This window comes from Saimiri boliviensis, chromosome 18, assembly GCF_048565385.1.
Source record: "Saimiri boliviensis isolate mSaiBol1 chromosome 18, mSaiBol1.pri, whole genome shotgun sequence".
NCBI lineage: Eukaryota > Metazoa > Chordata > Mammalia > Primates > Cebidae > Saimiri > Saimiri boliviensis.
The window spans coordinates 39226150-39238376 of NC_133466.1; the positions used below are offsets into that span (position 1 = coordinate 39226150).

The following is a 12227-nucleotide window of genomic DNA, read 5'->3' on the forward strand; positions in this document are numbered from 1 at the left end:
CAGGCTGGAGTGCAATGGCACAATCTCGGCTCACGGCAACCTCCACCTCCCGGGTTCAAGTGATTCTCCTGCCTCAGCCTCTTGAGTAGCTGAGATTACAGGCATGTGCCACCACACGTGAGTAATTTTGTATTTTTAGTAGAGCTGGGTTTTCTCCATGTTGGTCAGGCTGGTCTCAAACTCCCAACCTCAGGTGATCGGCCCACCTCAGCCTCCAAAGTGCTGGAATTACAGGTGTGAGCCACTGGGCCCAGCTGAAAAGGATTGCTTTCTAATAGTCAGAGCTGACTGTAGCAGACATGAATGGAGATCTGCTCAGACCTCCTTAAAGAGAACCTGCTGCAAAACACAGCTGACTGGCCGATTACTTGTTATTTCTCTGGACCCACCCAGGCTACTTCCCAACTAACAACTGAGCACAGTGAGGGCACTTAGTGTCAGGCCCTTTCTCCTTGATGTGGGACTCTTCTGATGGGCAACCTTTTTCAAGAATTCCTCATCAACACAGCTGAAACCTTCTTAGAACTGCACTCAGGTCTGAGACTTCTTATCATCCTACTGCCTTCTCTCTTTCACAGGTGTCCATTTTACATAGCTACCTGATGATTCTTCCTACACATTCCCATACTCTCTTTTTTCTTCACAGATGTTTCTACCAATAAATATATTGCCTGTTGTATTAGTTTGCTAGGGCTTCCGTAATAAAATACTGCAGACTAGGAGGCAATTGAATTTTTTGCAGTTCTTGAGCCTGAACGTCTAAGACCAAGGCGAGGGCAGGTTTGGTTTCTTTTGACAACTCTCTCCTTGGTTATGAGTGGTCCTGTTCTTACTGTGTCCTCACATGGCATTTCCTCTGTGTCTGAGCATGCCTGGTGACTCTCTCCTTTTATAAAATTACACCAGTTATACTGAATTCTGGCCCCACACTTACAACTTCATTTAACCTTAATTATTCCTTAAAGGCCCTATCTCCAAATACAGTCACTTTGGAGTTTAGGGTTTTGACATTTCAACATACGAATTCTCAGGAGACACAATTCAGTCCTTCACACCTGTCTAATCTCTGTTGGAATCTGCTTTCTGAAATTCCCAAACTGTTGTAGTGAATAAAGAGAAAATGAGCTGTGTTTGGTAAATAGTGAGCTCTGTACCAGTGAAGATGGTCACACAGAGCCTGAGAGGTGACTGCTCAGTGACATCGACTGGTCCACCTGATAGATTTCTATCAAAATTCCACACTCACAGAGTTATTTATTTATTATTGCACATTAGCATTAAAAGTAACCTGGAATCTGTTAGCCTGATACTAAGGTAAAAGACTAAATTAGCATCTTTGAAGACAGGATAAGAGAAAAGTCATGGAAGATACATATGCTTTCTAGGTTAGTCATCTTGATGACCATATTTGTAGAAAGGCACATGTATAGTTGTGTCTCGTTCATTATGTAGCCCAAATGCTCAGAAATTGTAGTGTTTAGCACACCTTGTGTGTCCAAGAATAGTTGATGGATTAATGGATTGATCATTGCCATCCCAACACCCCCTCAGTTATTGCACCAACAGGTTCTCAAGTTCTATGTGTTAGAAATAATTGAAGGACGGTGATTATGATGATGCAAAGAAAGAGACTTAAAATGATGATTTTACGAACTTTCCTTCCTTTATTGGGTGTTTTGGAAAGTTCCGCCTGGGAGGTGGAAGGTAATGAGAAGCCTTCTCATAAGTCTTCATGTTTAGTTCCGTGGCCCTTAAAGCCACCCAGGTAGTTCTCTGGGTTGAACAATCTGACCCCCAAGAAGTCTACATTATTACGCCAGTAGCTGTCTAGTAATTAGGTACATTAAGGCTTAGTTTTTCTTTCTAGAAATCAAGGAGGGCAGGCAGGAAGGAGGATATAGGATTGGATATCATGCTTCATTAACAGATTATTTGTGAAGTTCAGATGAGCTGATGAGAGAAAAACTAGTGAGTGCTTAAAAGCTACAAATATTTGGTTTCTAAGACATTCCTAGAGAATATATATTTGAAACATCAGAGGGAAGAGTACAGATATGAGGAATAGGAGCTTTCACTCAAATTGGCTTGTCCCAGATCAAAATTTTTTTGAAAGCCACTCTTTTCAGTTGGGTATACATTTGTCAAATGTTTTCAAGAGCACCCAGTTCTAAGCTCTGAGCAGATTCTTTAAAAATCAGCAAACGAGCAGAGTAACAGAAAGTAAGCAAGCACTACGTGTTCTCACTCTTAAGTGGGGGTTGGACAATTTGAACACGTTGACACAGGAAGGGAACATCACACACCAGGGTTTGTCAGGGGGTGGGAGACAAGGGGAGGGAGAGCATTAGGACAAATACCTGATGCATGTGGGGCTTAAAACCTAGATGATGGGTTGATGGGTGCAGCAAACCGCCATGGCACATGCATACCTATGTAACAAACTTGCACGTTCTGCACATGTATCCCAGAATTTAAAGTAAAAGAAAAAAAAAAATCTGTTTCTTGCAGAAAAAAAGAAAAAAATATTTAAACTTTTAGAATAATTATTCTACATATTTCTTGAGCTATATAAAAGTCAGAAGAATGTTTGAAATTGAGAAAAAAACCCTCCAAGGAGGTACTGAGCAAATATCGAGGGTAGCTACAGCATTATCTCAATGACCGATTCTACTACAGAGTGCAGTCCAAGCAAGCATCTTCCTTCACATAATAGGATGCATATGCCACTCTCTTTAATCCCGTAGTCTTCACAAGCTAGTAAATGACATCCTGCTGGATTTTTCTCTCATGCCACCCCGGGTGTTGCCCATTTGTATTTCTAGATCACCACTAGTGTGCCAGCCACCACCGACGATGCTTGGGCTTGTTGTATGGCAGTCAGTTTAAATGTTTTTGTCATTCAATTTTCAGCATGAAACTCATCACGTGTTCAGGAGAACCCTTTCTACTCTGCATTTCTCCCAATGCGATCACTGACTGCTCCGTTTGTTGTTAACTGGCTGAGCCCCAAAGAGATCAGGAATAAGACAGAGATGAGTGGCTGCAAGCTCCCCACAACCTCCATTCCTGGCAGAATGCCACAAGGTCATCATTCCTGTCCCATCCTACAGAGGATTCCTTGATGACCAAGAAGGTCAGAGATAATTTGCGGCGTGTGCTGTCTACAGCTACTGTACCAACAGCTCCTCCTCCAGGGCACAGGGGCAGCATCTTCACAGCAAGTCAAGGTGGCAGCCTCGCCCTGGATAAGCTAGCTGAGGACCCTCTTCCTCCTGCCTCACTTTCCCTTTCCTTATCTCTGCCTTTGTGATTCTGTGATTTATCCTGTGTCTTTCCTCATCATTTCTTTCTTCTCTGGATTTTTTGTTTTCTAAAAATCACTTTCCACTAGCTTGTATTTTGTCTTTCAGGACACATTCTCTCTCTCTCTCTCTCTCTCTCTCTCTCTCTCTCTCTCTCTCTCTCAATCACTGAATTATATCTTTTATAATCTCTTCCTCTTTTCTTGTCTGCAATCTGGAAATCTTTCCCTCTTTCTTTCCATTTATATTTGTTCTTTGTGTCTGTCTCCCTTTTTTTGCGTTTGGGGTTTTTGTTGTCTCTTCGCTTTTTTAAGATAGGGTCTCACTTTGTTGTCCAGGCTGGAGTGCAGTGGCATGACCATAGCTCAATGCACCCTTGTACTCCTGGGTTCAAATCACCCTCTCGCATCAGCCTCCCAAGTAACTGGGACCACAGGCACACACACCACCGTGCCCAGTCAACTTTTTTTTCATACTTCGTTTTTATTTTTGTAGATGTGGGGACTTCCTTTGTTACCCAGCTGGCCTTGAACTCCTGCTTCAAGCAGTCCTCCCACCTTGGCCACCCGAGATTTGGGGATTACAGGTGTGAGCCACTTCCTGCCTGCCTGCCTGCCTTTCTTTCTGCCTTCCTTCTTTCTTTCCTTCCTATTTCCTTTTCTGTTTCTTTCTTCTTTCTCTTTCTTTTCTTTCTTTCTTCTTTCTTCCTTTTTTTTTTGACAGGGTTTAGGCAGGAGTGCAGTGGCACAATCATGGTTCACCACAGCCTCAACCTCACCTGGCTCAAGTGATTCTCCCATCTCAGCATCCCGAGTAGCTGGGACTGCAGGCATGTGCCACCATAGGCTTTTTTTCGTATTTTTTTGTAGAGACAGGGTTTTGCCACGTTGCCCAGGCTGATCTCTGACTCCTGGGCTCAAGCCACCCACTGGCCTCGGCCTCCCACGATGGGATTACAGGCGTGAGCCACTGCACCTGGCCCCTCCCTTCTTTCTTACATCTCATCTGGTCTCTTCTCTTTCTCTCTTCTTTCACTCTTTAGGGCTCTCCTTTTTCATTTCTATCTCTACTTCACTATCTCTGTCTCTCTTTAGTCTCTCTCTGGGGCATCAACTTGTCACTCTTGACTCCTATTTGTTTACCAAAAAGTAGATAATTCATGTATTTTTCTATTATTTCTCCGTCTCCTCTTCACCCTCCTCATCAAGTAGCTTTCTATATTCTTTTTTTTTTTTTTTTTTTTTTTTTTGAGACGGAGTTTCGCTCTTGTTACCCAGGCTGGAGTGCAATGGCACGATCTTGGCTCACCGCAACCTCCGCCTCCTGGGTTCAGGCGATTCTCCTGCCTCAGCCTCCTGAGTAGCTGGAATTACAGGCACGTGCCACCATGCCCGGCTAATTTTTTGTATTTTTAGTAGAGACGGGGTTTCACCATGTTGACCAGGATGGTCTCGATCTCTCGACCTCATGATCCACCCGCCTCGGCCTCCCAAAGTGCTGGGATTACAGGCTTGAGCCACCGCGCCCGGCCAGCTTTCTATATTCTTTATTCCTCTTTCCCTCATTCTCAATTCTATCTTACCAAACCTTTCACTGCATCCGCTGTCACACCTTTCTTGTTTTCTCTTTGTTGTCTTTTTCTCCCCTCCTGGTTTTGTTCTCAAACACACACACACACACACACACACACACACACACACACCTGCCCCTCCCTATTCTTCTTTCTCCTGTCCCGTTTTTTAACTCAGTCTTTGGCTTTATGTCTGTTCGTGTGTGTGTGTGTGTGTGTGTGTGCACGCACACCATGTATGCACACCCCTCACATGTGTACAGAAGACAGGAGCGGCAAGGAGAGAAGTGCCTGAGGTTAGAGAGCTACCCACAGACATGGAATCTGTGGTTTGTAACTCTGGTTTCCATGAGAATCTTCTGATCGAGTTGTCTGCAAAAGGGCCAATGAATCTAATAAGAAGCCTGGGTTTAGATCTACGGGTTAAACAACGAAACCCCTTGAAAGCCAAGGTTAATTATTTTCACCTCATGCAATAATCAATAGGAAAAGAGAAGAGATTTCTGAGGACTACAGTAAAATCAGGTATCTGTGTGTGAGAGAATCTGCAAGCCCTGTGGGGGATGATCACCAAGACAGGACTTGGAGGCAGGGAAGCGAACAGAAATTCACGTCCGTCTTTTTGGGGCCTCATTTAAATAGCACCTCACTGAGCTCCTGTTTAGAATCCATATCTCCTTCTCCAGAACCCCCTGCAAGTGTTTATTTCTGCATTTCAGTCTTTACCAAACTCAGGCTCATTTTGTAACTTGCTGTCCATGTGTCCGCTGCCCCCTGAACTGAGTAAGTTGACGGCAGTGCCGAGATATTTGCTCCACGGTTTTCTCAGGATTGTTTCTAGCCCACATTTCTAATCATCTAAGTGTTCGGAGTCGGTGTCAGCATTTGTCTAACTCAATTAAACAATATCCTTTCTCATCTTCAAAATGTTAAAGTGATAATATTAACAACTGAGACTTAATGACACAGCCAGTTATATGTACAGCTGGAGACAGAATTATTTCTATCCAATCAATTGTTAGATTTGTTGGATTTGTTCATTCCAATTATATACCATTTACTACGTGCTGGGATAACTAGTAAGAATATGGGAAGAGTGTCATTTCGAAATTGGGCATGGACTCAACCCAGACATCCTGGCTCTTTGCAACTTGCTGGCTACATGTTCGAGGCAGACTAAGACCATGTGTATTTTTCACATCACCCAGTTGTTAGCCCCCTGTGGTCACTCTGTACATGCTGAGTTGGCTCAGGAAGATGCTCGTCTTCGGAAGCTCCAGTAGCAGTCCAAGTGTTCAATTTGACTTTATTTAAATTAATTTTTTAGTATTTATTATTTGAAACCTCCAGATAATAATGCCAGATTCTTCCTATGTCAGTTTACAAAAAGCCCACTCTCTCCTCTTCAAATCCACTTGAAGAAGAATTTGATGTATCAAGTGGTTCTTCCCAGTTATAGAATGAGATTCCAGTTTTCACAGTTTGAAACTTGAGCAGAAAAGAGAATCAATCACTAGCAAATTGCAGATATTACTTTACAATTTCTTTCTCATGAAAATAGGGTACTCTCTGGGGAAAGCTTGTTATGGCAAGTCGGTTAGCATAAATCAGTCTGTAAATTCATGAAATGCCATTCTTATCCACAAGTAAGACAGCATAGTGAAACCTTGTCTTTACTAAAAATCCAAAAAAAAAATAACTGGGTGTGGTGGTGTGCACCTGTAGTCCCAGCTACTCGGGAGGCTGAAGCAGGAGAATTGCTTGAACCCGGGAGGCAAAGGTTGCAGTGAGCCAAGATCGCACCACTGCACTCCAGCCTGGCACCTGGCGACAGAGTGAGACTCTGTCTCAAAACAAAACAAAACAAACAAAAAGACAACTGCTATACCATGGAATGCCCAAAGCATGACAGAGTAATGGCTCAGGAAATACGCCCCAACCTCACTGGTTTGCTACTTGTTCCAAACTTCCCCATACTCAGTTCACCTCTATTTCTGACACTGTTATCTTCATATCTTGGTTCAATCTTTTCCCATTGTCAGTTTGACCTCATAATCTGGCCTTGCACTGTTTATATTATTAAGAATATGTAGCCGGGTGCGGTGGCTCAAGCCTGTAATCCCAGCACTTTGGGAGGCCGAGGCAGGTGGATCACGAGGTCAAGAGATCGAGACCACCCTGGTCAACACGGTGAAACCCCGCCTCTACTAAAAATACAAAAAATTAGCTGGACATGGTGGCGCGTGCCTGTAATCCCAGCTACTCAGGAGGCTGAGGCAGGAGAATTGCCTGAGCCCAGGATGTGGAGGTTGCGGTGAGCCGAGATCGCGCCATTGCGCTCCAGCCTGGGTAACAAGGGCGAAACTCCGTCTCAAAAAAAAAAAAAAAAAAAAAAGAATATGTACCCCAAACCCGTGTATGCTGGCCCAGATAACTCCCCCTGACGTTCACATTCTGCAAATACAAGACAGCTAGAGGTTATCTTGCACAGCACTAGATGAACCCCTAAGCAATGTCTCTATCACGGAAGATCCAATTTTCATATATAAGTTCTTTGAAAACTCAAAGCTTGCTGTAGCAAGAAACCCATGTCCAAGACCACTGTCAAAACAATCTTGTTCATAAGGAGAAAACTACTCTGACATAGGAGCAATGACCAAAAGTTTTATCACTTCAATTTCTTAGGATGACCGGAAAAGAGCTGCTTTGTAGCTCCACGGAGCCGGAACCTGAGGACTACCAAGGGCCAGCTTGAGTACTGTGACTTCCTGTTCCATTGAGTTCAGCCCTCTGACATTCTACTGCTTTTGACTCCACATGCACAGAGTAGTGTAGGTGCTTGCTAAATATTTGTTGCTGAATGAATAAATTAGAAATTGATCATACTTGTCTTTTGAGTCTCTACCCTCTGACATTCTACTGCTTTTGACTCCACATGCACAGAGTAGAGTAGGTGCTTGCTAAATATTTGTTGCTGAATGAATAAATTAGAAATTGATCACACTTGTCTTTTGAGTCTCTAGGGACTCTGACATCTCCCAAATCAATATTAATGGCAACATGATGAAATCTGAAATAAAATTATTTCAGATCAGATTTCCCACTGATGATAGTAACTAAAGGTCTAGGGAAATGCAAAAATAAATAGGCAATCATTTTGTGGAAAAAAAAAATTCATATGAAGAAGTCCTCTTTCGAGTAATCCCATGAGTTCCTTAATTCTAGAATGAAAAGAAAATTAGAAATAATTATACTGACATATAGGGACTGAAACTGGAATTATACTTTCAGACAGAAGAAATGAGGTGAATAGTCCTGTTCTTACAGATTAACCATTGCTTTTACTGATCCATCACTGGCTACTGCAAATGGTAAGTTCTATTACCATGTCACATAACATGTTCTAAAAGTAAAAGGGTAACTTTTTCAAAAGGTGAGTTCTAAGGGACTCTGTAATGGCCCTGTTATTTGGATTTTTTTTCACTATACAGAGCTGAAATGGCACTAAATATCCACTTTGCCTTCATAAAACTACTGTACTCCCCAACTCTTTAAAAAGTAGGAATCTATATTCCTTGGCAATGTTGGAAATTAAACATCAATCAAAGGTTCTTAGCCACAGGTCTAGACTCTCTCTGAGCCATGTGTGAGCATCCCTCATAGTACCTGGTGACAGTTGGGAGAAAAATTACATCCAGCAAGACAATTTCTGGGATGTGTCAAAACACACATGTTACTTTTGCTTCTCTTCACCTTCTGAGTTCCAGTCTACCACCCAACCCATAACTATTATTCAAAGATTTGAGCTTGATCTGTCTTTTAAATGAACAACTACTTTGTCGTATGAAGAGTTACATGTCTATTACATAATTTTGTGTTTTGTTCAAATAGTTGCTATAATAAAGATATTCACATGCATTTTAAAATTATATACCAATTTATTACAAGTGATATAAAATATAGTGAAAAGAATTTATTTTTGAAAACTGTCAGTGAAACATCTGATATACACCCAGCTGTGAATAGTAGATTCGAGTGTGATAAAACTGCCACTTGAAATGCATCACAGTACCAGCAGGTAGGTGGCAATCTTACCTCCTTACTTCTTTTGATTACAAAGACACAATATTCACTATATTCCTCTGTGGTTTATTCCTTTGTTAAAATTTATTCTGGCTTCATACCTCCTTTTGTACTTCAACAATCACATTTTGGCAACTTACTCTGGCAATTAAAAGTTGGATTCAAGGAAAACTATAAACTCCCACATATGCTCATTCTCCTTTCCATCCCTAAATTCTGTCTTTTCTAAAGTAGCTCTTATGTGACCCACACAGCCAAATTTAAGAAATGTACCCACTTCAGATTTCCACACCTATCCAACATAATCTGATGTCTCATCCCGACAGACTGCAATTCACAGGACGCAAGATTACTGTGCTGCTCTCAGGAAAACTTGTCCCACTTGTTTTCTGATTCAATAAAGATACTGGTTTAAATGTGAAGCCATCCAAGAGAAAGATGAAGCCAAAGCTAGTCCCCTGAGAAACTGTTTTGAAATAAGGCATTAAGACCCTCCATTCAATTCAGATTTAATATGCCACCATCTCTTCTGCTTTCATCATAAAAAAAAAAAAACCAACCAAATAGCATCTACCTATCGTCAATAATATTTAATTACATGCACTTTTGTTTGAGTTTACTTCTTTGCCTTCTAAAGAAAATAGATATTTAGACACCAGTTCATGATGATAAAATTAAAATTTAGCTTTACAAACAAAAATTGAAACTGTCATTTGTAGGCAAAAAAATCAAATTTAAAATTGCTGTTTCACTATTTCTAGACAGCCAGAGAAGTAAGATTTTTTTTTTTTTACTGTGATTTATATCACAACAGAATCTTTTTCCTTGACAGAGGACCTTTCAAAAATCCCAGGAAAGAACCACAAAATAATCAAAAGCTGCACATTACAGATAAAACCCTTCAGCTGTTATTGAAACATACATATAATTATACACAAGAAAAAGGTATTATCAGAAGAGAAAAGATGCCTTAAGAACTCTTTGTCTTTTTCCAAACTGATGGACATGAGTGAGCTCTAATATCATTATGTTTAGAAATGGCTTCATCCAGATCCAACAGAACACCATTAATATTCACTTCCATGCAGCCATTATAAAAGGCATTCGCTGGTGCGGCACTGAATGGAACATCTGTAAAAGTAGAATATTAGACTATTAGTCCAAGACTTTTAGCATCTTATTTGTTTACAATGAGAGGAGTCATTTAGACTTCCTATTTCCAACCAAATTCTAATCCTAAAGAAAAAGTTAATAATGAAATTCTATTCAGTAAATAGACATTGACTCCGATATCCATGTTATTGTACTTCATTGAATTCAGCATGTCATGAGTTCCTCCGACTTCATAAACACAATTAGTTTCATTTAAACTTAAACACATCTGAGGAAGGGTAGAAACAAGCATATTCTTGTGATATTCTATTTTTATTACACAAATAACATATTTTCTCTTTAAATTAGAGCAAGTTTAAGAAGGTTAATCATTTTTTTCAGCTCCAAATTAAAGCTACTTGGAAATCTCTTTTAAATACCATGACCAATATGGCTCTTCTATTATTGTTGGAATAAAAGCAGATTTCTGTATTTTTCCAAATAAATAGTTTTTGGTTGAACATACAATAGATCATAATAGAGGACACACTTTGATGTAATATTTGGGTTCTTAAAAATAACACTTTTATTAACTCCTCAGTGAATAGTATAGGGTCATTTTAAGGCCTCTGGACCTTTCTACCCTTTCTTTATCAAACTTAGTATTTAGTAACACCCTTTGATTCCGAAGAACTGTGACTCATTTTAAAACCACCCATTGGCTGGTCCGAATGCAGTGGTATTTACAATTAATTGATCACAACCAGTTACAGATTTCTTTGTTCCTTCCTTACTCCACTGCTTCACTTGATTAGCCTTTAAAAAAAGAGAGAGAAAAAAATCCCTCCCATTTATCTACTTGCTTCCTCTTTTTGTGGCCTCTCCTCTCCATTAATCTTAACTCACAACGGATATTCTTTAGTCCTTATTCTTCGTCTTCAGTACTTCATGCCCTGCTCCCCCCAAAAAAAACCTTTATATTGGCCAGGCGCAGTGGCTCAAGCCTGTAATCCCAGCACTTTGGGAGGCTGAGGGGGGTGGATCACGAGGTCAAGAGATCAAGACCATCCTGGTCAACATGGTGAAACCCCGTCTCTACTAAAAATACAAAAAATTAGCTGGGCATGGTGGCGCGTGCCTGTAATCCCAGCTACTCAGGAGGCTGAGGCAGGAGAATTGCCTGAACCCAGGAGGCGGAGGTTGTGGTGAGCCGAGATCACGCCATTGCACTCCAGCCTGGGTAACAAGAGAGAAACTCCGTTTCAAAAAAAACAAAAAACAAAACAAAAAAAGAAACCTCATAGCATTTGTAAAGAATCCTTTTCAAGTTGGACTAAACCACATATATCATGCCACTTTTCATTTTTTGAGGAAAAAAATTACTCAAAATCATCAGTTTCTCTTGAGTTTAATCTTCACATGCAATTTAACACACCTATTTTGCATACAATTAATCATTTATCCATCCCACAGTTTATACTCTTGATATCCCAGTATTTAGCTACTCTCAAATATTTCCCACTTTTTCTCTCAAGACATTTTGCCTGAAATTCGTCCTCAGTGCTGTTGCCAAAGACCTGAAACCACTGAAATTTTGACAATTCTACTTCTTTTAAACTGCTGGTTTGATTTCCTAATTTGCATTCAACTAACTTGTGGATGAGGCAGTAGGTAGACTTCAATATAGAATTTATTCATTTGAAGTATAATTTTGCTCCATAATAATTAGGCATGCTCACTACTTAATTCCTTCTATCTATCTATCTATCTATCTATCTATCTATCTATCACCTACCTACTTACCTATAGTTTTTTAGAGCCTATTTACTTCTATTTCCCAAAATCCCAGAGACAATTTCCATATGTGGGAAATCAAGACCATTAGCAGTTTAAGCAATAAATTGAGGGTCGCTAGAGGTCCAGACATCAAACTCAGAATTCTCTCCATGAGAATAAACTGCAATGGTATTTGAAAATGCTTTTAAAGAACTTTCTGCCTCAGTTTTCCATTTAAAGTGAAATATTGGTGTGAATTTCCTATTTTCCAATATTTGGTTAAAGATAAATCTGCTTTTCCTCCAGTTTTCTCCATCTTGGTAAATGAAATCTCCATCCATGCAACTGCTCATTCCAGATATCTAAGAATCATCCTTATACCTGTCTTTCAGTCATTAAATCCT

At 40.4% G+C, this 12227-nt stretch overlaps 1 protein-coding gene across 2 annotated transcripts in view; it reads right to left on the reverse strand.

Moving 5' to 3' along the window:
* Positions 1 to 8790: 8790 nt before the first annotated feature.
* The window catches only part of PROS1 (protein S), an 84001-nt gene continuing 80564 nt past the window's right edge, over positions 8791 to 12227 (reverse strand). For both annotated transcript variants that reach the window (XM_039480566.2, XM_010338910.3), the window contains exon 15: positions 8791 to 10086. In XM_039480566.2, the coding sequence (XP_039336500.2) occupies positions 9926 to 10086 (161 nt within the window). In that variant the 3' untranslated portion in view covers positions 8791 to 9925. The remainder of the gene's footprint in view (positions 10087 to 12227) is intronic.